Source organism: Tympanuchus pallidicinctus, unplaced genomic scaffold (genome assembly GCF_026119805.1).
Source record: "Tympanuchus pallidicinctus isolate F22 unplaced genomic scaffold, pur_lepc_1.0 scaffold6, whole genome shotgun sequence".
Lineage (NCBI taxonomy): Eukaryota > Metazoa > Chordata > Aves > Galliformes > Phasianidae > Tympanuchus > Tympanuchus pallidicinctus.
In genome coordinates this window covers 13,582,108-13,606,941 of record NW_026294780.1, presented here as the reverse complement: position 1 = coordinate 13,606,941, position 24,834 = coordinate 13,582,108, and the positions used below count along the sequence as shown (strand labels likewise).

Here is a 24,834-nt window from a genome sequence, read left to right as displayed (position 1 = left end):
CCCTCACGTGTGCTAGATAAACTCATGCTGCAGAGCAGATTTGGCCAAACAGAACTTCTGTACCCATTAGCTCTAGCACAGGAGAGGTTCCTAATGAAATCACGCCACAGATATTTGCCCTGTCACACGAGGAGGGCTGCAGTGACAGCACACGGGACAAAACATAAAGAGCTTGTGTGACCACACAGTATTAGACATGCATTTCTAACAGGTTTATGGTATGCGTGCTCTTGAAAAAAATGCGAGGCTGCTGTCTCACAGCAACTTAAGACTACAGGCTCACTTTCAAGGCTATTCTTACTAGCATTGTTCCATAATGCCGTCACCTAAAGACTCAAAAACAGCAAAGCCCTTCGCCTATTCAAGTTAGCACTAAAACAAGAAGCCTCTTTACTTATAAACAGGTCCAATTCAACCAGCAACCATTCTTACTTCAGCTGCACGCTACCTGGCCACCACTTGATGCTGTCTGCCAGTCTCCACTGCTCACTTCACTGCTGAGCCCTCTTACTTCAAATAACTAATTATCTAGCAAAGGTCCCCAAGTCTAGTTATATATTCCAAAAGGAAGCGTTGAAGGAAACCTATCTGTGCAAAACAGTTCTGAGTCTTGTTCATACTGCAATGCCGAAGCTCAAACAAGCTGATTTAAATATGATTTCACAAGACTTTCACAGTCAACTTGTCTACATTCATTCGGTCTTCCCTTTAATTCAGCTGAATCACAATCATCACTTTGACTGTACATTATGCTGTGTAGCATCTCTTTCCTCAGATCCTTCACTCCTTACTAAAATGAAGACTAAAATACAACCAGAAAACCCACAAGGGAATCGTCGGCTGGCCACATCAAGCACTCTCATATCCTACTCACTGCCAGCAGCACTCATTCTCTGTCTGAGAACGAAGCATTGTGCCCAGAATGGTATTTGCTCTGAGTTTCTCTCCAGCTGCTCCCACCACAGCACCCAAGGGGCGGAAGCAGCAGAGCATCCCTCTGCATGCACGCAGCTGCAGCAAGCTCAGGGTGCTCCCTTTTCCCAGAGCTCTCCAGCTACGCTCAAACCCAACTCTGGAGATACACACCAGAATCACTGCTCTGCAAAACCAAAACTCAGAACAGTTCCTACCGTTAAACCATATTTTTTTCCTAAATGGAGCACTTATCCATTCTGGTACACACGCAAGCTGAAGGTAGGCAGACCTATTAGACTTTATTAAAAATACTGTCTTGAGATTATTCACAACAGCTGTTTCCTCTTCAGGCTAGAGGAAAACAGATGGCAACATAACAAGAACTAGATAATTTAAAAAAATTAACTCTAAAACATGGCACTTGTACAGGATTTCTTTCACTCGTGCATCTCCAAATGGGATAGTTAAAAAAAAAAAAAAAAAAAAAACCACCAAAAACTGCTGCCAAATGGTATTTTGCTAGTAGAATATATAACAGCTTGATAGCATAATTAACATACTAAAAACAAGGGCAGAACAAAGAACACATCAAATTGCACAGAAAAATAAAAAGATTGCAGGTTGCACAGAACCCTAGATCACAAAGCTGCCGCTCTAGATTCCCTACAAAAACACTCTGAATGCGGTTTATCACCTCTCAAACACCTATGGAGCATTAAGATGGGTGTGGAAAAGATGGGTGTGTTCTTTTCTGTATTTATTTGCAACTTCAATCAAGATTCATAAGAATAGAAAACAGCATGAAAAACATTGTAAGCCATACTAATTATCCTTGTGAACATAACGAGGGGATTTTATTTGCATCGGTCTGGCAGCCCAACAACTGCATTTCACACGCGTTCCTTAAGAGCAGAAGAAACTATAAATACATCACTATTATATTTTAAACTTAGGCTGAGGGAGACCACATATTACTGAGCTACCACATGTCGAAACAACTGTTTAAAAGTTTCTAAAAATTCCTAGCAAACAGCAGTATTTCTTGACAGGCAGCCGTGAATAAACCCAACTGGTTGCTCCTTGCACTGGACCAACCGAGGAGTAAGGCAAAAAACTTTAAACACAACAGAAGCTGTGCTTCTCAGCACACGCTTTAAAGAAACACGAAGTTTAAGGGAGCGTGAAAGATTTCCCTTTCTTGTTTTTTCCCCCCTCAGACACTCTTAGGTATGGTTTTAGTGGAGCCCAGTACTACCAGCCCAGTTTGTAAGCCTTGGTAGCTGGAGGGTAGAAAAGGAAACACTACTGCAGTTCACCATTTTGTAGGTACAGGATGTCTCATAAATAACTACTTGGTTTGGTACACACTGAGGAACTTACAACCTGTGCCTTTATTTTATTTTTTTTTCCTTCCTCAAGCAGGCAGAGGAATTCATTTGTGCAAACAAAATGGTATCTGTCAGTTCCAGCACTTCTCGAACCCCAGTGAGGATGTGCAGAGCTACTCGTGCATCTGGGTTGTTAGAGTTAGGCTAGTGTGGTCAGGCTGCCATACTTGATGATCTTGAAGGTCTTCTTAACCTGAGCAATTCTACAATTCTACGATTCTCCTTCTCCATCAACGCAGCAGCTGGGTCTTCACTGCCTGTCCCAGCACCCTCCCTAAAGAAAACCAAGAATTAAATAACCAGAGCTATCAGACACTAGCTTTACTGTGACAACAAAATTCACCCAAAAGATAACGACTGGTGTGTGTGTGTGTGTACATAACTAGTCAACCCTAAGGAGAAAAGAAAACAAAACAAAACCCACCATACATATCATTCCAGATGGCTAGCACATTTAGAAACAGTGATCATCTGAAACCCTTCTCCGGGAAAACTTGACCATATCATTACTACAACTCAAGCTAGGATTTCTGTGATTCTTCCACACAATGCTTAACTGCAGTAATTTTTAGCCAGTATGCCTCAAAAGTGCAAAGCTTCTGGTAGGGAGATAAATATATGAATCTGCACATATATTTTATTATACATAGCATATAATAGCAAGATGTACTACACATGTATAATTACCTACATGATTATATACTACAATTATGTAATTATAATGTAGGATATGTATTTATATATTGTATAAATTATACAGCAATACATAAAAACCCCAAAGAACTTTCAAGCAACTTTAAACTCTGAAGCTTCGTTCAGCTAACACTTCAACAACTTCAATTTCATTTTTGACAGAATTTATTTTGCTGCTTTTTCATACGGCTTTAACTGAGCTACAGAACAGAAGGTTTTTCCTTCTACCAGCAACATCAAATATCATATGATGGTAATCTTCACTTTTTGCACTAGATCATAACAAAATGAAGTGTCTAGAATAGCCTAAGTTTCTGAAGCTTTAAAATCCAAGCAGTGAAGAGAAGAATGGCAGACACAAAGACATTTCCTCCTGCACAACTTAGTCTTTCTGACCTGCATTCTACAGGCAAAAGATAATCAGATTTTGCAACCTGATCAGCATTTTATTCAGTGTTTGTGATCTCAACTAAGACATTGGAGTCTCAGACAGACATGCTCATGTATTCCCTAGCTGTGACTGTATGAATCAATTTCTTCTATTTATGGAAAGCCCGTATTAAATTAACTCTTCCCTTGGCATTTATCATCCACAGGCTTCATTCTCAAATTCATGGGATATCCTCTGTCCAGCACAGGCTGCCATTCCAACACAGTTGTGTAACTGCTGCTGGCATGCCTAGCCAAAGTTGACTCAATTCCACATTACAGATTTAAAAACCGACAAATCATTATTCGTTTGCCAGCTGAAGAACTCAAAGGGGTGTTCTGACTTCTATTCTAGTCCCACCTTGAGACCAGTTTAAATGGTACCTTTTCCTTCTGCTTGTTGTAAATGCAAAGTAGATGTAAACACCTCCATCCAAGATCTGCGCTGTAAATTAGAAGCTGTCTTTCTAATTTTAAGCACAGACTCAGCCTTGTTTTCTTCTAGAAGCAGAGGTAATGTTGTAAATCAAGCCTACATTCAAAAGAAAAGACACAGGGCACAACAAGCTTCCTTCCTCATTCCTTTGCTCCCCTGACAGATCCCCATTAGAGATGCCTGATGACAACTACCTGTATCATATGGGCTATCTCTAATAAAGCTCTCTCACTTATCGCTCAGAAGTGCAAATTACAAACAGTTCACGCCCAACAGAAGATGTCTGCTGAATAGATAGCACGGCTCTGTGGTCTTCCCAGCAGGAAGGAAGAAGCCACTTAACCAGATAAGCGTGTCCTTTCAACTTCTCTCCGCTTCCACCTCCTTGATGCATCCTCCAGCTCAGGGCACCTAATCCAACCCAGGCAGTGCCAGAAGCAGCGCTACACTTTAGTGACAAGGCTCTCATAAACCCCAGCACTAACAGGAAAGCCACTGTGGGTAGGAATGTGTGATAACTGACTGTACACTTGGAATTCGCTCTCCCTGCTCCTTGGTTTAGTGAGATCCTCTTCCACATTCTTCGTACTGTGACTGTGAAAAGCTTTCCCCCACAACTGCTCTGTCTTTTTACTTCTCTGCTTAACTTGATTCTCTGTCATCACTCTGCTCTTACACAAGCAAGATAACTTTAGATACACAGCAATGCTTGCTGCAAGGAATTACTGAACTTGCGTAGTGCAGACTTCGTGTGCATGTTAAAGAGACAGGTGAACCTTCCACGATGGGCATTCAGACTACAACTTAAAACATTTTGAATGAGTTACTGTTCATCTTATTTAAAAAAAGAGATTCACACTGAAATTCTTAATTCTTCTAACACTTTCAACTGGAAGAGGAAGACTGTGGCACTGCATGTCTATCTATAAAGCACCAGTCATTGCTCACCCTTGCATGGCAGCAGAGCATTACTAGGACCAAGACAAACCACTGTCCCCTCAAGCAGAAGGAAACTCAAATGCAGAGAGAACCCCCTCACCTCAAGCCTAGCAGAACCACAGGTCATGCTGAGAAGCTTATTTTTGCAGCTCTATACAGCCCTTCTGCCTTTTGCAAGAACTCCTTCAATACTATCACTGAAAGTCTAAAAAGTCCATATGACTTTCTGTCTGGGATAGGGGAGAGGAAAAGAGAAAGGAAAGAAAAAAGCCATGACACTTATAGTTCCCTTCAGCTAATCGACAGAACGGTGCTGACATGATGTAAGAGAAGGCTTGCCACAGCCCAGGGAGAAGTTAAGAATGCGCACCAGAAACTTCACAAAATCGGACATGGTTTTCAAACCGCAGAAAAAGGGAAGAAGAATAAATCACTAAAAATGTCACAGAATGTGAGCTTGCTATTAGCCAAATAAATGAATAAAGGGACAAAACACAGCTGCAAAAGGTTAGGGGGGCTTCATGAGAATTTATTTTCTTTCCATCCCAACAGTCCAATTAGCAATCATCATTATACACTGTAGCAATAGCTACCTAATAGCTAGTGCCTCCCACACCCCCTGTTAACCACAAATAGCTGTGGAAATGCTCTCCTCACAAAGCAAGTCACAGTGACTTCAAGAATCACAGTTGGAGGTTGGCTCTCCCAGCACACAGGATGCGTTTTATTGCCACAGTCAGCATTACAAAACAGGCAGCCCCGTTTTCTGTTATTGCAGCTGCACTTCTTCTTTTCACCCTTTAGGATTCCCACCACAGCTACCCCAGGATGAGGAACTGCAAAGTTTTATTAGAGAAACGCTGGTCCAGACAAGCCCTTACGGCAACATCAGAGATCCCAGGGCCCTAAGCACCAGTTCTCCCCCAGTCCTCAGGCTCCAAAGCCTCAGCTTGAGGCCAGCTGTGATCCACAGCTGCCTGAGCTCAGAGCAGTCCGATGGGAAAAAGGAGCTGTGCGACAAAGCACTGCTAGAAGTCTCACTGGGCCCCTGGTCCCTAAGTGACCAGGGGCTCTTCAGAAAGGTAAGCTTCTAGAAGTCAGATTTGTTATTAAGGCTATGGCAGGCTTTTCTGCGCCATTCAGACTCCACAAAGTAGAAGAGAAGCCGCAGCACAGGTCTTACCCTCATACAAAACAGTGCCCTACACCTGGATGGGCACCTCCACGTGGTAGCGCAGTGCTAGGATTCCCATTGCTGTCAGCTTACATAAGGCGATAACTGCAGTGAAAACTTGCAGAAGGATGGGAAACATCTGAACACGTCCTGGTGCAGGAGGGAGAGAGGTATGCAAGGGGAAGGAAAGGGAAAGGAACAATTTAGTACTGGTTTCCTAATAATAGCTTCCTCCCTACTTTCTATTCTCCAGACCCGAACAGTCACTACAACTGTTTTCTGCTGAACTCCCGCCCTCCTTAAGAGTTTCAACTAAAGCAGTCGCATCGACTCAGGAGAAGTCAGCTCCTCCTGGAGATGTTAAAGCTGCTAGGCAGCCCCTTGCTTCAAAACAAGCTTTAAAATAGGGATTTCATTAAAACAGAAAAAATAAATGCCAGAAAACAGAAATTGGGGTCTTCTCTGATCCTTGGGAGAGCTATTTGTTCTTGTATTGCGTTTAATTCTCCCAGCAGTGAATATGCCAGGCAGGGCTTTCACTGCAAGAACCCTACGATGTCCAGGAGGGCGCAGAAGGCATTAAAATGCAGATTGACAAGAACAGGATCTCAAAAGGAAGGAAACAAGACTTGGCCAGGCAGAGAAACAGGATCCTCCTTGTGCTCTGCCACACCGTCCCAATAGCAGGGCTCTTGCTGCCCTATGCACTGCTTGACCAGAGCAGCTCCATTCCTCCTGCAGCTGGAAGCCCATTCTGGGAATTACTTGCCCCTCACTTCTTACCAGGGGAAAGGTGCACAGGGAACAGACAAAGCAGAAATAGGACCACCAAGCACAACAGTGATGTCCCAGTCTCACGTGTTTGCAGAGTCAGCACTTTTCTTCTTGAAGAACATGAGGTGAAACCCCAAGTCCAGCTTGCAAAAATACCAGTCAGTCACTGTGGTAGCTGAAGTAAGCTGTGCAGGGAGCTTGTGCCAAGCTTAGGATGAGGGGAGAAAAGAAGCAGGTAGAAAAATCCAGAATTAGCCCTCAATTGTTACTATGCCTGGTAGATACCATTTTTCAACCCTGTTTCCCACTTAAGATAGTCACTTCAAACTCAAAAAAGGCAGAAACAGAACTCAAACAACTCCACAGCAACGCCAAGCAGGACAACAAAAGAGCTCATCACGAGTGTTTTCAGAGCAGGTTTTGAACTGGATAGATGTGCCGTAAGCCGCGTGTTTCAGTGCAGGAGCAGAGTTCAGAACTGCTCATGATGTACCTTCCATCGCATGGACTTTAAGAAGCACAGTGGGTGTTTTTCATTTGTAAGATATATTCCCATATAGCTGGAGTTTCATGTTCACATAGACATCAGACTAAGAGGCCACAGGACCACCGTCATGCTGGTACCACTCAATTTCAAATGTTTGACTTTGGAAGCTCACCAGTGCTTAGCAGAAGTGCAAACTCCTTTCTGTATACTGGCCTCAGATTGGCTCATAAGCCTGAATGATGATCTATGTCATTAGGTCATATACTCAGAGGGCAGTGAGGCACTGGCACAGCTGCCCAGAGAAGCTGTGGTGCCCCATCCCTGCAGGTGCTCAAGGCCAGGTTGGATGGGGCTCTTGGCAGCCTGAGCTGGTGGGGGCAGCCCTGCCCATGGCAGGGGTTGGGGATGACTGGGCTGTGAGGTCCCTTCCAGCCCAAACCATGCTGTGACTGCACATAAGTCAAGTATCCATGCTGTCGTACAGGCAGAACAGCACCTATGTGTTTCAGTGACTATCCTACATCAGGCTGTCTTTCAAATAATTATTACAAAGACTCATTAAGGTTAATTAAGGAATTGATGATCTTAGGGGAAAAAAAATAAATAAAAACCACCTGAGAAGAATGTAAAATAGGCCAGGTCAAACTTACCGTCAATAGCCTTGAGTGTCTGGAGCCAAACCATCTGGACAGCTCAAAGGATTACAAACCAACATCAGTGTGAATACAATGTTTATAGCTAAGCATAGAAAGTGCTGATCAGATCCTGAAGTCCATGCATAACTAAAGACTATTTAGAGACGCCATCAATACCACAGAAGACTTGGAACAGCATATTCTTGAGTTACTTTTAATTTAGGTAGAGCCTCAACCTCCTCCCCTCTCTCCCCCAGGCACTCTCAATTCACAGCCCTACAACACAATTCACATTACCAACTAAGCATTCCACTCCCCCAAAAAATACTTCAGCATGCTCTTGATAATAAGCTTTTTTTTTGTGTGTGTGCAATAATTTTACTTTAACGTCTGTTAAAAATAAATAAATAGAAATCCTGATTAAAATAAAGCCAACCCACTGGCTCAAAGTGACATTTTGCAGCTTTATACTCCCATCACCCTCATCCTATGCTGGCCTATTTTAACATTAATCTCATGTTCTCTACAGAAAGCTATCATTCAAGCAAACAAAGCACCACAAAACAAAAAATGTAGCACGCAGTGACTGGGCTTCAGCCCATCCTTCCCACACCCTGCTACTCCTCCAGATACAGAGGCCCAGCACACTCAGCTTCCAGCACACCAAATTAGGGCCCATGAGCACAAACTACACTCTCAATTCCAGAGATTCGCTTTGCACAATAAAGAAAAGTCTACATTCAAGAGAATGAGGTACACATTTTTTGTTACCTGAAGGATTACTGACTCCCATTACCAGATGCATAGAAAAAATTCTGTAGGCGTCACTATGAAACTCCAGTAATGACAGCATATGCAACATTTCCAGCTAGACTATCACAGAGATCAGTTACATTCAGTCCTGAAGTTGATTTAATACAGTCATTCACTTGAATATTTTTTACTTTCAAACCCACAGCTTTCTGGAACACTGTCACAAAAGCAGGTGTCAAAACACACTAATTATCAGCCTGTTAGAGCTTCATTTTTACTGAAGTTATTTTGCCACATCCCAACATCCCAATTCCCCCAAGCACTTCTTAATTCCCTGTCAAAAGCTCCTGCCTCAATACTCTAAAAACAGATAGGCAGGAGCGGGTCTGAATAAAAAATGTGACATTCATCGGGTTTTTCTCCACCTGGAGCAATTTTGCTTAGTAGGCCTAAAAAAAAGAAAAAAAAAACCAACAAAAAACACATAATGGTAGGAAGGGGAATCAAATATAGAATATCATTTACACTGTCTTGCAATCTACTTCTGTCCAACCCTGCACCAACCCCAATTTCCAGGTACCACTCCAGCCTGGCTCTCTGCTTCCTAATAAGAGGAACCAGACCTGGCTCTGGTCAAAACTGGATCTGTGAGCACAACCTCCTTTCTCCTCACTGACAGCAAGACCTGTTGTGCAGCAATTCCCTGGAGCTCCTCTTCTACAGTATCGTGGCCACATTGGCCTTCACTGCTGCTAGTGGCACTTTGGTGTTCTCAGCAGTCAGGTGGAATAGCCAAGAGCTGTTGGCTAACAGCATGTAGCAAATGTAACTGCTTGGAACAATCTACAGAGGGCAAGACTAATGTTTGCAGAAATAAAAAACCTGCTGGGGTCAAATCCTACCTTAACTTTGGGCCAACAGATGCTAACAGAACACAAACATGCTTCTTCATGGCTTAACAACATGACACCGGAATATCAGCCAAAGCCCTAAATGTCAAATAACTACACTATAAAACTACAGTTTTCCAAAGAGGAACATATCTCAGAGGGTTTGCAGCAAAAGCTAATGGGTATCTTCTGCTTACCTACTAGGGAATGCTTACACAACCAGTAGAAATTAAGCACTAGGTGCACGGAAGCAAAACGCAACTCCTTGGATCTTGGGAGGCAAGCAAGGGCAGAGGCAGATTCCAAGTACAGCTGGAGGCCTGAAGGCCTCCACACCCAGACTGGGCATAGCCTACTGGGAATCTGCAGACATCAAGAGAAGGACCTCGCTGACGGTCAGAGCGGGGCATAAACCTCAGGGGAGAACAACTCTTCTACAACTTAAGTAGAGCAGGTGCACATTTGCTAGGATGTATGCTGCCTCCCTGAAACAAAGCTCAACACAACCTGGGAGGGACAATCAGTACCTACAGAGCAAAGTAACTTTGGTTTTACCCAATTCTCAGCCACGCTGAGCAGTACCGTTACTTTTGTATAATTGCAGAAGGTTTAAGGACCCTAAAAATAGGAGATATGTTATTTTATACTGTACCCCACATGCTCTGTTGAAAGATGCATTTCAGACAACAGCTGGATTCACAGCTCTTCCACTATTTTTGCATCTCTCAGAGGAAACAAGTAGCACTAGCCCCGATTTTCTTATAAGAACAAGGAATAAACATAATGCACAACTACCTGCATTTACAAGCTTTTTCCTGTAATCAATGATACAGTTTCTGAAAAAAAAAAAAAAAGAATCAAGAGAAGCCAAAAAGCAACTGGAGTCAGCAGATATGAAAATGCAATCTCCAGAGACCTGACAGGTCTCACAGTGCCAGCAATCCTCGCTTCTCTCTGCTAGATTGCATTAGAAGAGGCAGCTAAAAATAAGACAAATATTTCTGTGATAGTGAAGTTCTTCATGAGAAAGAAAATGCTGCCACTTCAGAGAGATTGTGCAATTCAGAAATGGAAGGGAAAAGAGCCAGTGTGAAGAGGAGAAACAATGCTCCTAATGCAAACCAGATTCGATAGCAGGTGTCTTGTGAAGGTTCTGATCTGGCATGATGCCACCGCACATCTTCATGGGTACAGCCAGCACGCAGCAGCTTGGCTCTCCATCTCAGCAGCAGCACTCACAGCTGTCAGGTGACAACAAGCAAAGAAGCAGCCGCTGGGGGGTTGGAGCTTGATGATCCTTGAGGTCCCTTCAAACCCAAGCCATTCTAGGATTCCATGATTTGCTCTGGAAGACTCAGGCCAGCCACTCGGATATTTGCAGGATGTAAAGCAGTCATAAAAGCACCTGTTTGGTTGTTGCTGGTAGGAGTTTTGTTGGTAGAACAAAACGGCCTTGCCAAAAGTAAGCTCAATTCTGTTCTGCATTCCCTCTCAGTCACTATTAGATATGTGCAACAATGCAATTCACGCCAGTGGATCTTTTCTTTAAGCACTGCGGGGCTGAGGGATGGCTCAGCGCACCGCTCGCACACCTTGCCACGCACCCCCAGCTCAGTTTTCCAAGGCGTTCTTGAGCCCAGCAGCACTCTCCAGCTTCTTGAGCCAAAATCTAAGAGCAACTGTAAAATGTCACACTCTGTGTCGCCTGCAAAATAGATCTAATTTTGTATCACAAACCGGCGATTGTTCTAGAGGGGAAAGAGAGAGGGGGGAAGAAAGGGAGCTTTTATACTACCGAGCAGATTTTTCTTCTCTTCCTACCACCCTCCTGCCTACAATTTTGGAAGCTGAATGACTGCCAGAGAAATCACTGAGACTGTTTTTCGTTGAAATTATGAAACAAAGCACTTTAGAAGTTGCCTGATATGCTTCAATTCCACCGCTAAACACAAGGAACGAGTAACCGCTTCTAGGACCTTGCTAAATGCTTTAAAACACACAACTCAGAAGAAGATACCGAGAGAAACAGCTTTCAGAAAGCTGCAGTGCAGTCCTGAATGGAACAGGAAATGAGGAACAAAGAAAGGAATTTCATAGATTCCAGATGTACTCCAACACCAGCTGGGAAACACAAGCAAGAATCAACTGCAGCCTTGTAAGAGGCTACCACTCACTGTTTTCTTCTAGACTTCTTGAACAAAACTAAGTAGCTGTAAACAATTTGTAAATAGAAATATTTTTGGAAGAAATTGGAAACAGAAGTAAAAATAAACTTCTTCCCCTCTCGCCTAAAGAGTTTGAAACTCAAGTGTCAGAGCATCTGGTTTTTTGGAGCTGCTTCTTTAAACACAGGATTTCTATATAAGCAGCCATAACAGAAGCACAACTGTAAGCAAAAGTATTTCAAGCTGCCAGTTTTCCAGCTCTTGGAACACCAAAGCCGACTGAAACTGAAAAGCAAGGATAACCAAGAACCACACAGTTCATTTCTATTATGCATCTTCTGCAGAATTGGAACTGAATGGGTATTTACATTTATAAACTGAAAAAATAATTAAAAAAAAAGCAGTCATCAATCACTCCAACTTTATTCCCTCAGTTTACAAATTAAAATAAAAAGAGCAATAGAACCCTGGGAAAAAGAGCTCCTTTGCAAGCTCAAGCATCTTTCTGCTCCCTGTGTAACCCCATGTCTCCAGAGCTGTAAGTTCCTTTTTCGAAACACGAACTGAGGCCTTGCAAGGCAGACTTCTTCTAACTGGATTTTGAAATCTTTTTGAGTAACAACTACAGTGACAAACAGATGATTCTGTTTCCTCCCAAAGACACTGTAAAAGATGGAAAGAAAGCTGAAAGTTACATCTTATGGGACGCAGACCTACGTTATCAAAAGAGTCCTGCTATCACTATTGGGAACATTATTTCTTCTTTTCAAATGAACTTCAAGGCTTTTCTCAAATTTGTCACGGATGGCTCATCTGAGAAGCTTCATCTACTGTTCATCTCCCTGCTGCAGGCATATACAAGGTACAATAACACACACATGCATCAAGTGCTACCTGCCCAAATCCACAGTCACTGACACACACGTGAACCTGCCTCCCCTTTCCCACTGCTGCAATTCCCCATTACACACTACTCCTGCTTTCGAGGTATTGCAGGCAGTCACACAGACACCGCAAGTAGGGAACAGCAAAATACAGCTGTTGGGCTAACGAGGAGCTCTTCATTTCGCCCTGGTGCTTTCAGTGGGAGAGGGAACGACCAGCAGTGCAGTCTCCAGCCAGAAAGAAGAAGGTAAAACATTCGAGGTTTGGAATGTACAACTGAAGAGCAGCACTCCCAACCAAACCTAGAAGGAAAGGAAGTCAGACTAGGCTGTAAGGCTTCAATGGTTTTGTTCTTTCCTCATAAGACCTCAAAAACCCCCAGATATCCAAACACTTTCTTCTCTTCTCATATAGTAAAAAGAGAGAGAAAAAAAAACAAAAGCCTCAAATCCCCCACAATCTCCACTGAATCTGTAACACATCTAACACTTGGTAACGGCCCATTCACAATTCTGAGAAATGAAAACAGAAAAAAACAAATCCAGTTCTTTATAATCCTAAAGATTCACATTTCATCTTGCAAAAACTTTCACCTAGAAAGTTCTTCTATAGGAGGAAAACAACACATGAAGTTTCAGGGAAGTTGCTTTCCCTTGGTAGAGGTTAGGAAGAGGGAGGAAGGAAGTGAGATTTGTTTTGTTTTTATTCCAAAACAAAGCTTTTAGTTGCATCCTAAATTCAGTCACCAGTCCACCATGCTGAAGAAACCAAAAAGGCCCTGTGAAAGAACTGCCTCTCCGTAAGTTTTAACAGATGTTGATAAAAGCAGAAGCTGAGATATCCATTCAGAATGTGCAAGAGTGTGACCAGCTTTACCGTTTAATAAAATACAATCCGTTAGTACCTCCAACTGTATCTCAAACTCTGTGATTCAACCACAAAACAGCCAAAGTCCTGCTGCTAGCAGGTTTGAAGGCATAACAGCAAGACACAACAGCACACGTTGTAACTATTGTTAATATATCCCTTGCTTGACTTTCTCCTCAGATGCACTGATAGCCCACCGCCATGCAAACATTTGTTTTTCTTTCATATATCTGTGGCTAAGCTTTTGCTGGCCTGAAATGACGTCTGCTATTAACATCTTTCCCCATATCCAGCCAACTACAATCTTTCATCTTTTACTCTGAGCTTCTTCCTCCGCTCATGAAAGCCCAAAGATTTATTCTCCCAACGCCAGTTGGCAGAGCACTTACCCACAAGTGAATTGTGACAAAATTAAAGGTATTAAGTACTCCGTAACAACTCTAAGTGGATTTTGCCTCATCCTTCTGCTCCTCCCCAAGAGACAAACTGCTACGTGAGCTATTCAGAGATTTAATTCAGCTCTCAGAGAAATGTAACTACTGCCTTCAACACAATTATTCACAATTCAGGCTCCTACAACAGAGATCTGTCAGTCCCTCATCAGTCGCAGATTGAGAAAGTACAGGGAGAATATCTGATGGCCCATTTGCAGTCTGCTCTGCCTAACTCCTTTGAGAATTTTAACCCAATGCATGAGATCAAGGGCAGTTTAGCAGTGGGCTGCTCTTTTAAATCTGCTTCCTAATCTTGCTTTGGGATGAAACATCTTTCAGGCATGGGAAAGCATCCCTTAAATGGGAGCACGAGTGCAGCGAATGACTTTTCACAAACCACTGACTCGTGTTAGCATATCACAAAGCCATGTGCCAAACACAGATGAGCATCAGGCATCAGAGACCAAAGAAGAGGTAACACAGAAGCTAATGTTGGGACCTACTTAACCCAATAATTTAAGGAATATGTTTTTAATCCATTTTTAAAAGAAAACAAAGCAGAACAAAAGAACTTGGAGAATGTTCCAATGCAATGAAAAGTTTTCAAAAGCATCTGCTGGAAAACCAGGAACCCAAGATATCCAGCACTTACATAACGTCCCCATGTAAGAGCATTTGGTACTCAGACCAGCAGATAATCACCGCAATGAGAAGACAAGAAAACACCATTAGCTCTCACAGCAGAGATTACTTTTTCCAAAGTTATTAATTCCAAAAGAAAAAAAAAGAAAATGTGCTTCCTGGTATCAGAGGCTCTGAGCAGATGTTTAATGGTTGGTTCCATTCACTGGAATTTAACTCTACATAGCCTACAAGCCAAATCACACTGCCTTCCATTCTTGCACAGATTCATTTCTTCCTTAAAAAAAAAAAAAAAAAAAAAAAAAAAAAAAAAAAAAAAAAGAGTTAGTTAATTTGTGAATAACCTGATGTCAGGCTTGCTGCCCCAAAGACAAGCATCCTTTATTTCTGCACAAAATAAGTTCACTGATGTATTTTCCAGTGCCACCTTAGTTTCTTTCTCTTACTTGGAGAAACTGCACCTTGTTCCCCACACTCGCTCCAGCCCCAGCTGTCCCTCACAGCCTGCAGGCAGCCCCACATCCCCTTCTCTACAACATCACCGCTCCCAACCCCACGCCATTCAGCACACCCAACACAACAGCTACCAAACTCCACACAGCTTGAACTATTAAGCCAGAGGTGAAAAATCTGCATAATGTATTCTGCACCCTCCACGGCCCATCAGACTCAAGCCTTGAATAGCTTTCAGAGTGACAATTAATAATAGCATAAGTTATTTACCACTTTATTTTAATGCAGCGTGAGTTTGAATTGCACTCGATAACCTTCCGACGTGCAGAAACAGTCTTGAGAAGATTTGAATATTTTCAGGGTGAGATGCAAATAACTCCTCTTCCTTTCTTAACTTGTTGGTCCACTAACTTTGAAACGTTATAAAGATGTCAATGATTTTCCGTTTCCTAAATAATCGTCTACTATGAGATAAATCTATATACAGGGCATCTGTGCAAAAATTCTCTTCTTCTAAAAATATCTACCAAACAACTTCACCCCCCACTTAAATGAGAATAAATCCTTTTACAGTATTATGCAGTGAGCATATTTAGTCACACTTACTTGCTTCCATGAGTAACCACTTAAGACAAGGCAGTAAATCCCAACAGACAACATTACGAGGGACATCTTCTCAAAGCAAAGTGGATTTCCCTGATCAATCTTAGGATTATTAGACTGATGGGAACCTAAAGTTTGTCAGAGTCAAGACAGGTTTTCCATACCCTCACAGAAATGCAGAGAGATGTTCCTCTCATTGATTTATTCCATATCAAGTTTCATGATCGAGGGGCAACAAATACCTTCTCTTGGCAACCAACCTGTTTAAGCACTAGGATACAAGCACTGCAGTAAATACTCATACCCTGGTTTCACCTACGACTCAGCTTCCAAAGAAAAGTTCAATTCCTTTCACAATATCTGAAGCTACGTTGCTCTGTATGAGTTAGCAAAGAAGGCACAGCAAAGTTAGGGGTCAAACAGACAGCACAGTCTATAGACCAACAGCCGACTGGATCAGCACAACATAAATGGGATTTCAGAAGCCTCAAAAGCAGTGGTTTTATCCTTAGAATGGGATAAGCTGTGAATGCAGTGCCAACTCACATGAGGTAGCAGCCAACCTCTACCATGAAAATTGTACAGTTTTGCATCTCTGATCCCACACAGCACTCAGAAGTAACTATGCTGCCTGCAGTCCCACATGTTAGACCACATCCCTGACAACTGTAACTACGCAAGGTCCATCTCTGGGCATTTCAAACAAGCTTCAGAAGTTCACGAATGCCTTACACTCTTAGCAGCATTGGCACTATGAGAGTGGCCCGCTGTGACCTCTGAGGTCAAACGATGAGCAAAGGGGTCCTACTGTGTAAACTGGGGCCCCCGGGGCTCCTGTAACATCCAGCACTCCCCCGCCCCAATTATTGTTCCAAAGCCATGGAATAGTTTAACCTATACAACAAGCTTAGTTACAGCTAGAAAACACAATCTTAGAGTGGAGCCTAACGCTCTTAGAGACACAAATACTAGATTTTAGGAATCATGGAACACTTGTTTCTTTACAGGGAGACAAGTGAGCGGTTTTGTTAGATGCTCAATAATTTCACAAAGGAAAACTTGCCAGAAAGTTCTCCGCTAACCAGGATGCAGCCTTCCAATGCAGAAATGATGAATATGAGCTTCTATTTTTTCAGCTGAATGTTTAATATTTGATGCCATTTAAGGAGAAAAAAGGAGCAATTAGGTACAGTATGTTTACTAAATACTATTAACAGCACAACACAAGTCATGTTGTCAAGCAGAAGCACGTTCTTTGTAGTTTTTCCAGCCAATCATCAGCCACAGTCTTCTGTTGTTTCCTTTCAGGTTTTGAAACACTGACTCATGGAAATATCAGCACTGCACACTTCCTCAAAGTGGCAATCTTATAGGAAGTGTTTGTTTAGTCTTACATGACACATTGTTTTGTTTATGCATAAGGGATTCCGGTAAAAATAATTTTCTATTAAGGAGAAAGAAAAAAAAAAATGACAAGAGGACAACAGTTTCAGCTAAGGAAAGCCAAAATAAAACAATTTCGAATAGACATTTGAAAAGTGGAGTCATTAGCACATGCATTTCATTTTTCGTTTCACTGTACATCACTCACTTGCAGCAGACGTGAGCAGAAGTAGTGGGGCACAGAGTTCTTTCAATTCAACCAACCACAGAATAAACCAGAAATTGGACAAAGGACAGCACAATAACAATTCCCCCTACCAGTGCTACCTGCAGCGACTGACAGCATTCAAGGTGTTGGTCCATGACTTCAGTATCTCAAGGAGAATGTTTCTGGAAATGGCACATTGGTGGTAACACAACCAAATGAGGGAACACGGGATCCTAAGCAGCTCAGGAGTTCACATTTTTAATAGATCAAACAGATGGCTGAGGACAAATCCAAGCAAGACTAAAAACGGCTCTATTCAGAACAGGGAAACGTTTAGAAAATCTGGGGATATCATTCCCCATCTAAATCAGTTCCAGAAGAACTGATAACAGCAGCAGCCACAGAAAACAGCTTCATTTATCTGCAGCTCCTTGGAAACAACACAAGATCCAGCCATAGCAATACATTACATTTGGACACATGAACATTTTCAGGCTACCGATCGGTGCACAGCTCAGGGCCTGCACGCTGCACTGGCCCCTATGTTAAGAAAGGGATGCAACCACAAGTGCTCCATGCTGACCTAGCAGTGCATTTTCACTGATTCTTCTAAGCATCAGCCCCGTGTTTCACCAGATTCACACCAAGCACACTTGTGTACCACTGCCCCAGTCCTGATTTGCAACAAACAGGCTACAGGCAATGGAGAATCAAGCTGAGAACATCTGGAAGTTGGTCAGATCAGTCATGAAACAGTCTTCCAAAGGGTAGAACTGACTGTAAGCTTGACCACCTCTAGAGTGTGATAAATCAAAGCAAATCGAGAAGTAATGTATCCTTCACCCCTCAAAGCCTTACCCTTTAGCTGTCACAAGACCTATCAAAGCCTCCTCTCATTAAAGAAAAGAGCAATCTGAGGGGTACACAGATCACAGAATGGCCCGGGTTGGAAGGATTATGAATCTCCAACCCCCCCGCCACAGGCAGGGCCACCAACCTCCCCATTTAACACTAGACCAGGCTGCCCAGAGCCCCATCCAACCTGGCCTTAAACACCTCCAGGATGGGGCATCCACAGCCTCTCTGGGCAGCCTGTTCCAGCACCTCACCACTCTCTCTGTAAAGAACTAAAGAACACAAGAATGGGAACTGCTAGAAGACAAACGGATTTGCTGCTGGGAATAGCTGGCCAAGGCAGCATCCCAGGACACCTTCCTTACCCCCCACTGGTGTCTTCTGCAATAAGCCTACAAGCCTAAAAGGAATTGCAGGTGGAGGCTCCAAGATGACAATCGCTTCACAAGGTTTGCCCGTTAGAATCACCCCCTCGACCCACCGCAAACCACTCCCGCCACCTCCGTTCTTCTGACAGATTTCAGCAGAGGCGATCAGCAACAGAGAAGCATTGAACTTTCCAACACCAGCCCGCAGAAGCTTTCAGCCGCGATCCCCCGAGCACAGCGGTCCCCTCCGCGCGGGCTCAACGCCGCCTCCTGCTGGCTGCCAATACAGCGCCGGCTGCAGCCCTCTTAGCGCCGCGCCGCTCCCGCACCCGGACCTTCAGCCTGCGAGTGCAAGCGAGGCAGCGCGCACGAGCGAAGCACGTCGCTTTTCTACCCGCTGCCCACGATCCAAGGCAGCGAAAGCCCTCGCTGCCGTTCTGCAGGAACTCCGGTAACTGGAGTCAGCAGCAGGACAACTTCAAGCAGTCATCGGAGCACTCCCCAGCCCCTGGCTGCTACCAGCATCTCCCATCTCCTCTGCCGCCCGAGGAGCCCCGCGCCCGCCTTCGAACTTCCGAGCGAAGGGAGCGCGGAAGCCGCCCCCCGGCCCTCACCAATTTTAATCCTGACGCTCTGGAAGACCCGCAGCCCCTCTTCCTCCACCGCCATGGTGCCGCCGCTCGGCAGCGCTCGGGCTCCTTCGCCGCGGACGCTCGTTGGGCCGTGCCGTGCCGGGGCAGCGGGCTGCTCGCTGCGGACGAGCAGGCAGCGCGCGGCTCGCAGCGGGGCCGCCAGCCAGCACCGAACGGAACGGAACAGAGCGGAGCGCGGCGCAGCGCCCGCCTCCCGCCCCTCGCGCTGGCAGCGCCCGCCCCGCCGCCGCCCCCTCATTGGTCAGAGGGCACCCGGCAGCGGCCGCTGCCTGAGGGGGGGGGGGGGGGGTAGGGTTGGGAGAGCTGCGGTGCTCCGCAACAGCTGGAGCGCCGCGCCTCAGCCGTCCCTCCAGCCCCCCCTCCATCCCGCCGGGATTTAGGGGGGCGAGGAACCGCCCCGCGGCGACCGGAGGTTGGCAAAGGCTGCGGCGCGGAGCGACCGTTGCGAGCGGCCGCGCTTCAGCGTGAGGGGAAGGAGAGTCGGAGCGGTGTTGGAACTCTTCTCCCCGCAGAGCCGAGGGAGAGCCGCTCTGGAGGCGGCCTCTGTCTGGGAGTCGCTCCTTAGCGGAGAAGGCCGTGTTGCAGTCCCGGCGGGACGCAGCCGCGGCAGGGCAGCCAGCGTGTTCAGCCCAACGGCGCTGCCAGTCCACGTCCTTAAATCGGCACCACGAAGTCCCCAGAAGTCCCCAGGTTGCTGGGGCTGAGGAGCGCACGAACTCGTTGCCAGACTGTGGCACAAAGTTCCACAGAGGACAGCAGATTCTGTGCACGTTACCGAAGGGGTTTTATAAAGCACAGGTTTCCACTTGCCAATATCCCTTCCACAACTCCCTCCTCGCAGCAATGTGCTCTCCGTGACATATCCCGGTCTTACCCACCCTGTACATACAGCCTGTTCCCCCTCACGCTTCCAGCTCACTGGAAGCACCAGAGCACCTCTGCCTGCTGAGTCTCTATCTGTGATACCCCCAGTTCTCCCACTCCTGACAACCTCTGCCATTTTCCCACCATAGCCCCAATTTCACCTCTCACAGTCACCCTAACTCCTCTATTTTTGCCTCACTTTCTAGCTGGACAAGAACCAGCGCAAGCAACGGCCTGAACAGAAGCTACAAGGATGCTGATCAGAGCCATCATAGAATGGCCTGGGTTGAACAGGACCACAATGATCATCTGGTTTCAACCGTCCTGCTACGTGCAGGGTCGCCAACCACTAGACCAAACTGCCCAGAGCCACATCCAGCCTGGCCTTGAATGCCTGCAGGCATGGGGCATCCACAACCTCCTTGGGCAAAGATGCTTAAGAAGGATGCTGAGCCAGACCGGCCAGCCCATTTGGGCTTCTCAGATGCTGGATATGTCAAACAGTTTTTGAGGATGCACACTGTAACACTCTGTACATGCTCACAGAAAAAAAAGAAAAAAAAGAAAGAAAAAAAAAAAGGGGATATACAGCGGTTGTTGATTTTGCTCCTTCACCACACATGTGCCACCACCTTGAACATATTTACACAAAACAAATGCAGGCCCACTGAGTCACCTCACTGAAGATGAATGGCAAACAAGTGTTGTGCACCTTGCCGTACACAGGCAGAAATAAGGACTTTCAGCTATAAGCAAATGGATGCACTCCCTCCTTCTGTTATCAGGATCTCTATAAGCCGACCCCCATTCAAGCTCACAAATTGAGCTTACATAAATAAATAAATAAATAAATAAGAAGGTATCCTTATGGTGATTCAGTAATGAAACTTCTACATGCTGATACTGGGAACTGATAAATCTTCCCCAAAAAGACCAGGGAGAAACCTGTTTCCTTGTTGTAAATACTACAGATATTTCATAATATTTTACTTCTCTTTGATTTCTGTGTTTGCCTTTGGGACATAAAGACTTCAATTGACCTTGTTTCGCAGTCAAAGCTTTTCTCATCTGCTGAAAGTTGACCCCAAAATAGTCATTAAAAAAAATCAATTCTGTTCCCAGCGTTGGCTGCTGTAAGAGTTACTCTCAGCAGACACTCAACAGACTATCCTTCCCAATTTGCAGCTGTGCTCTTCTCAGTTAGCCATGGCACTCCTATCTATGCACCCCAACTTTCAGTCAGAACCTATTACTCTCAAAATTTGGCCCAGGAAAAGTTCACCCTGCTGCTGTGACAGTTGTGCATTCATGTTCCAACCTTATGTGTTGCCTGCAACTTTCTTACGGGTGTGTGGTGTTGGTTAAAAAAGCTGTCATGACTCCCATTTGTTTATTATGTACAACAAAAGGTCCTTCAAACACTTTGAAATGCTTTGCTCATAAATATAACTATATGCAACCTGAAAAGAAAGCATCCCACTCCAAAAGTGTGCCTGGGTCACAGTAGCAGTCTAGGGAGCTTTAGTGCTTACGTGAGGCTATGCCTCCAGGCTCACTGCAGGGACAGCACAAAGGCTGGTTTTCAGAATGACCTGGCTTTACCATGGATATGTCTGGGGAGGCTGTGGCAAAAATAAATACAGTAAAGACAGACTTTGCTTTAAAACAGTCCAGCGTCACCAACTTCAGTGCCTCACCATAAAAGAAACGTTGAAGATGCCTATGAAATCCATTACCAACAGTCAGAGTAGAACAGAGTAGAACACTGGAAACAAAACACTGCTCAAAAAGTACAGAAAGTTAAAAGAAAAGAAAAAAAAAGAAGCAAAAAAAAGGCTGGTGCCTTCTTACCCTCTTCACCATGGAATAATCTAGCTTCCTCATATAAGAATCTCCAAATTGTTACTTCTACTTCATTGTGCTGCCCTGCTACTCTTCAGGTTTCCTACCAGCCCTTTTCTGCTGAAGATCTCTGAGAGTGCTTCTGTGTATCAGTGTATTGGTTTATTTTGTGTTGTCTCTAGTTTCTTGACATGAAGCTAAAAGCTCTTTGCTTCCTCAGTGACAAACATCTGTCTCCAAATCTACATGCTGTGCAGTCCAACAATGTAAATGAAATCAATGCTTCCAAACTGCATGAATATGTATTTTTAAAGATGTTAAATGCATTATAAGAAGCAGCCGAGGAATGCGCATTGCTTTTTCAATATCTCCATTGTTGAAATGAAACCTCAACACCAACAGATCACATATATATGTGTATTACAGATAACATGTGCATGCAACATGAGGTTTGCAGCTGCTGGCTGCTTTCTGATCAAAAAATCCAGGCGAAGTGAAATGCTGCTTTTTAAGACATGAATGAGTCTGTTAATGACAATATCTCTTCCAACTTCTGTTCATCCAGGCCATATGGGCTTATATTACCAGCCCTTCAGAGGATTCTTCGGTCTAAATTAGACTACAAAGAAGGTCATTTTCTCTGACTCATTTGTGCCAGGCAAGAAAATCATTTCCTCTCTTGATCTCCGTGATAGCTTTCTCTTGGGAGGAAAGAGAATATAAGAAGCTTTCTAATCTCCTTTTGCATTATGCAAGAAACCAACAAAATACGAGCCCACTGTCCTCTGGGTACCACAGAGTTGCTACCTGTATCTATGTGGTATTACTGCTTCTTAGCATTTTTGTAGGCTCTTATCATGAGCCCCAGAAAGCAAAAGACCCACAGCAGATCTGCCTGTAGTGTGCATGAGCAAACTTTCATTCAAAACAAGATGAAATGGGAAAAAAAAGAAGGGGGGGGGGGGTGGGAGAGGAGGGAATGAGAGATTAAAACAAACAAACAGGCAAACCACACCAGGGACATTGTCCTGTAAGGGAAAAGATGAAGTGCTCAGGAAATCAAGAGAAAATAAAGTGCACAATTAATAGAGAGGCTAATGGAGATATCATGAATCTACTCTCAATTATGCCCCTGAGTTGCTAAACAATCTTAGGGAAATGTATGTGCTATTCATTTTCCCACAAATGATTTCCCATAAGTGAAGTGGCAACTCCCTTGCTTTTGTAAAATGTCTTATGCTGTACATCTGTGTTATGCCATAGAAATCATTTTAATCTGAAAAATCGCTACAGATTGTTTTAATCTGAAAAAGAAAAACAAACCCACAACTAAACATTTCAAAGACTGAAGTGTTGCCAGCACGACAAGCATACTGCAAGCATACTTCTTCACAGTGAGGGTAAGGGAGCACTGCAACGAGCTGCCCAGGGGGGTTGTGGATTCTCCTGCTCTGGAGATGTTCAAGACCCACCTGGATGCCTACCTGTGCAGCCTGCTGTAGGGGCCTGCTTTGCAGGGGGGCTGGACTCAATGATCTCTGAGGTCCCTTCCAGCTCCTACAATTCTATGATTCTGTGATATTGGAGAAAGCTGGAGAAACCATTGCAATTCTGTGCAGCGCTGACCACAGTGCTCCATTCTGCCAGACACCTAACTATAGACAGCCAGGCTGCTTTGCAAGGACCACGTCACATAAGGAGCTGTACTGGAAGACTTTTGCCTACCTCATTGTCCTCAGTCTTCAAGTGTGCATTAGCAGATACTTCATAACGTGGTATAGGAACTGGACAAGTAATTTCTTTCAACGTAATTACCTAGCTTGCAGTAACCTCCAGATAAGCCATTTCTTCACCCAAAGCTTGTTGCTGTGCATTTATCTCGAGAGAGCTTTTCTAGTGACTGTATAGGATCACTTTTTTAATCCGTTCATAGTTTTCTCCTTCCTAATACAAGCTTTAGCTATGAACTGCATGAAAAGATTCTTCTCTGTGTGTTTAAGTGTTGGCCAATAACCAAACTGTTTATAATTGCCTGCAGCAGTTATGAACTTGTAGGCCATTTTTATACTTCCTTTCCATCCCCAACACTTCTTCCCTGACCTGAAAGCCCACTTATTTTTCTTGTACAAAAGCCTCTGATCATCTTCTGTTTCTTTCACGACACTTAACATTTCTGAAGGTGCAGAGAACAGGAAAGAAACAAGTATTCAAATATGAGGATACCACCAATGGATGTAATGAAATGACGATTTTTCTTTTCTTTGGTCTGTTTTCCTTTTCTAGCAATTCCTAACATTCTACTGAGCATGTTAATAACACTGAACATTGATTTTTGGGTGGTTTTTTGTTTTGTTTTGAAAGAGTTGCTTTTGTTGCCATACTGTTACAGTGAAGACCTACATCTCCAGAATGCTACCAGAAAAGGGAAAAAAAAATAAATCAAAAGACTGTTTACACTTTTGGTCAAAATCTCTCAGTAGTAAGATACTACTAAAACAGTGGCCTTTAGAGAAGCGTGACTATATGGGAATATCCAATTTAGCATACAGATGCCTGGCTTCAGAATAGAAGTTAAAAAATACAATAAAAATCTGCTCCAGAAGCCTTAGAATCAACTGGTCAGGAAAGCGCTCCAGCCCTCCCCCAGACCTCATACATACTGAAGTATGGCAGAAATATAATGAACCTACAAAAGGAGGAAATGAAGAATTAGCCTGGGATTACCTGTGTCTCTGCAAATTAGGAGCCTGCATCTGACATAACTACAGAGGAATGAAGAAAGACTAAAGAAACAGCCTGTATGTTCAGTCTGGCAAAGAGAAACACTTCGGCCATTACACAGAATGAAAGAGGGAAAGGAAGAGAATGATGAAAAGGTTTTGTCAGCAAAATGTGGCCAAGGGAGCAAGTAAGTGACAACAAGAAAATACGGATTTCACACAAATACAGAAGGGACAGAGTTTAATTGAAGAGGAAACGCAGAAAAGAGCAGGCATTACTGCAATGGCTGTTACTGAGCTCTGTGTGCACGCCATAGATACACACATACAGTGTATACACTCAGGATAAAAGTATAGTAGATCTATGCATTAGAAACAG

The 24,834-nt window shown here is 44.0% G+C and overlaps 1 protein-coding gene across 3 annotated transcripts in view; it reads right to left on the bottom strand.

The window, feature by feature from the left end:
• RASA3 (RAS p21 protein activator 3) overlaps nt 1–19,191 on the bottom strand; it is a 129,499-nt gene extending 110,308 nt beyond the window's left edge. For 2 of the 3 annotated variants that reach the window (XM_052664739.1, XM_052664740.1), the window contains exon 1: nt 18,991–19,191. In XM_052664739.1, coding sequence (XP_052520699.1) covers nt 18,991–19,045 — 55 coding nt within the window. In that variant the 5' untranslated portion in view covers nt 19,046–19,191. Of the gene's footprint in view, nt 1–18,489; nt 18,595–18,990 lie in introns of those variants that run through there. The other variant, XM_052664741.1, reaches the window with a different exon arrangement.
• Nucleotides 19,192–24,834: the final 5,643 nt, after the last annotated feature.